Source organism: Sinocyclocheilus rhinocerous, unplaced genomic scaffold, assembly GCF_001515625.1.
Source record: "Sinocyclocheilus rhinocerous isolate Xijiao unplaced genomic scaffold, SAMN03320098_v1.1 C36254186, whole genome shotgun sequence".
In the NCBI taxonomy this organism is placed as follows: Eukaryota; Metazoa; Chordata; class Actinopteri; order Cypriniformes; family Cyprinidae; genus Sinocyclocheilus; species Sinocyclocheilus rhinocerous.
The window spans coordinates 1-945 of NW_015777079.1; the positions used below are offsets into that span (position 1 = coordinate 1).

General features: G+C 39.4%; 1 protein-coding gene across 1 annotated transcript; it reads left to right on the forward strand.

Annotated features, from left to right (window-relative positions):
* Positions 1-6: 6 nt before the first annotated feature.
* Positions 7-612, forward strand: LOC107735713 (sterile alpha motif domain-containing protein 7-like). The gene is made up of 3 exons (XM_016547307.1): positions 7-48; positions 254-378; positions 476-612. The coding sequence occupies exons 1-3, from the start codon at positions 41-43 to the stop codon at positions 577-579; spliced, it is 237 nt and encodes a 78-aa protein (XP_016402793.1). The 5' UTR covers positions 7-40; the 3' UTR covers positions 580-612.
* The last annotated feature ends 333 nt before the right edge of the window (positions 613-945 follow it).

The following is a 945-nucleotide window of genomic DNA, read 5'->3' on the forward strand; positions in this document are numbered from 1 at the left end:
GAGACTGCAGGGTGTGCCTGCACAGTTTGATCCCCGCTTCATGGAAAGGTCTGATAGAATGAACTTCAAAACAACCAAGACAGTAAAAGAGAATGAGTTTTTAATTGTTAATTAAATTTATATTATAGGTTCAATTTACATGAGCTTTAATGGCATGACAAGAAATGGAAATTTATTGCCAACGCATTTGCAGCTAACTATGCAGTTTAAATTAGTGAGATTTTAATGATGAATGATTCCTCTTTATCTGCAGGGACCTTGTGCCGCCCACTGAAATGGTATCAGCTGATGCTAGACAAATCCACATGGGTGCCCACTTCGGCCCATCTCTGCCCCCAAACTCCAATGTTATTCCAGGCAGAGGATTCCCTGGCACAGGTTAGAATGAAATTATATGCTGGTTAAATGTAGAGAAGTACAGGGGAAGCTCAGAGGGAAAGAAGAACCTAATTTTTTTTAAAATTCCATTTTGCAGGTTACGGCTTCCTTCCAACTGAATCCATGGAGATGGTTGCTAGACGGCAAGAGTTAATTCACAAACAGAACATAGCCAGGTACATTTCAGTGTATTTGCTATAACTATGTTAAACGGGAGTAAAGTCTTACAGAGTGCAACAGACGAGTTCTGGAAGTAAAAACTCCATTCATTTTGTCCATAGGAAAGACAGATCTGTTGTGAACTCTGAGGCAGTTAATTGATGGTATATTCCTATGTTGAAAACATCTGTTTGCATTATTTCAGCTTGTTTTTAAAATAATCACGTTTAACGCGAAACAGAAAATTCCACCAGTCAGAGAGTAGTAGCGAGCAGATAGTGCCAAAAGAGCACTGCAGGCAAGGACTCTCAAAATAATTTAAAAAAAAAAGTGTTTATCTGTTTATCAGAAGGAAGTTGAAGCGAAAGGCGAAATGAGCAATGAGGCCACCACCAGCAAACCACACCA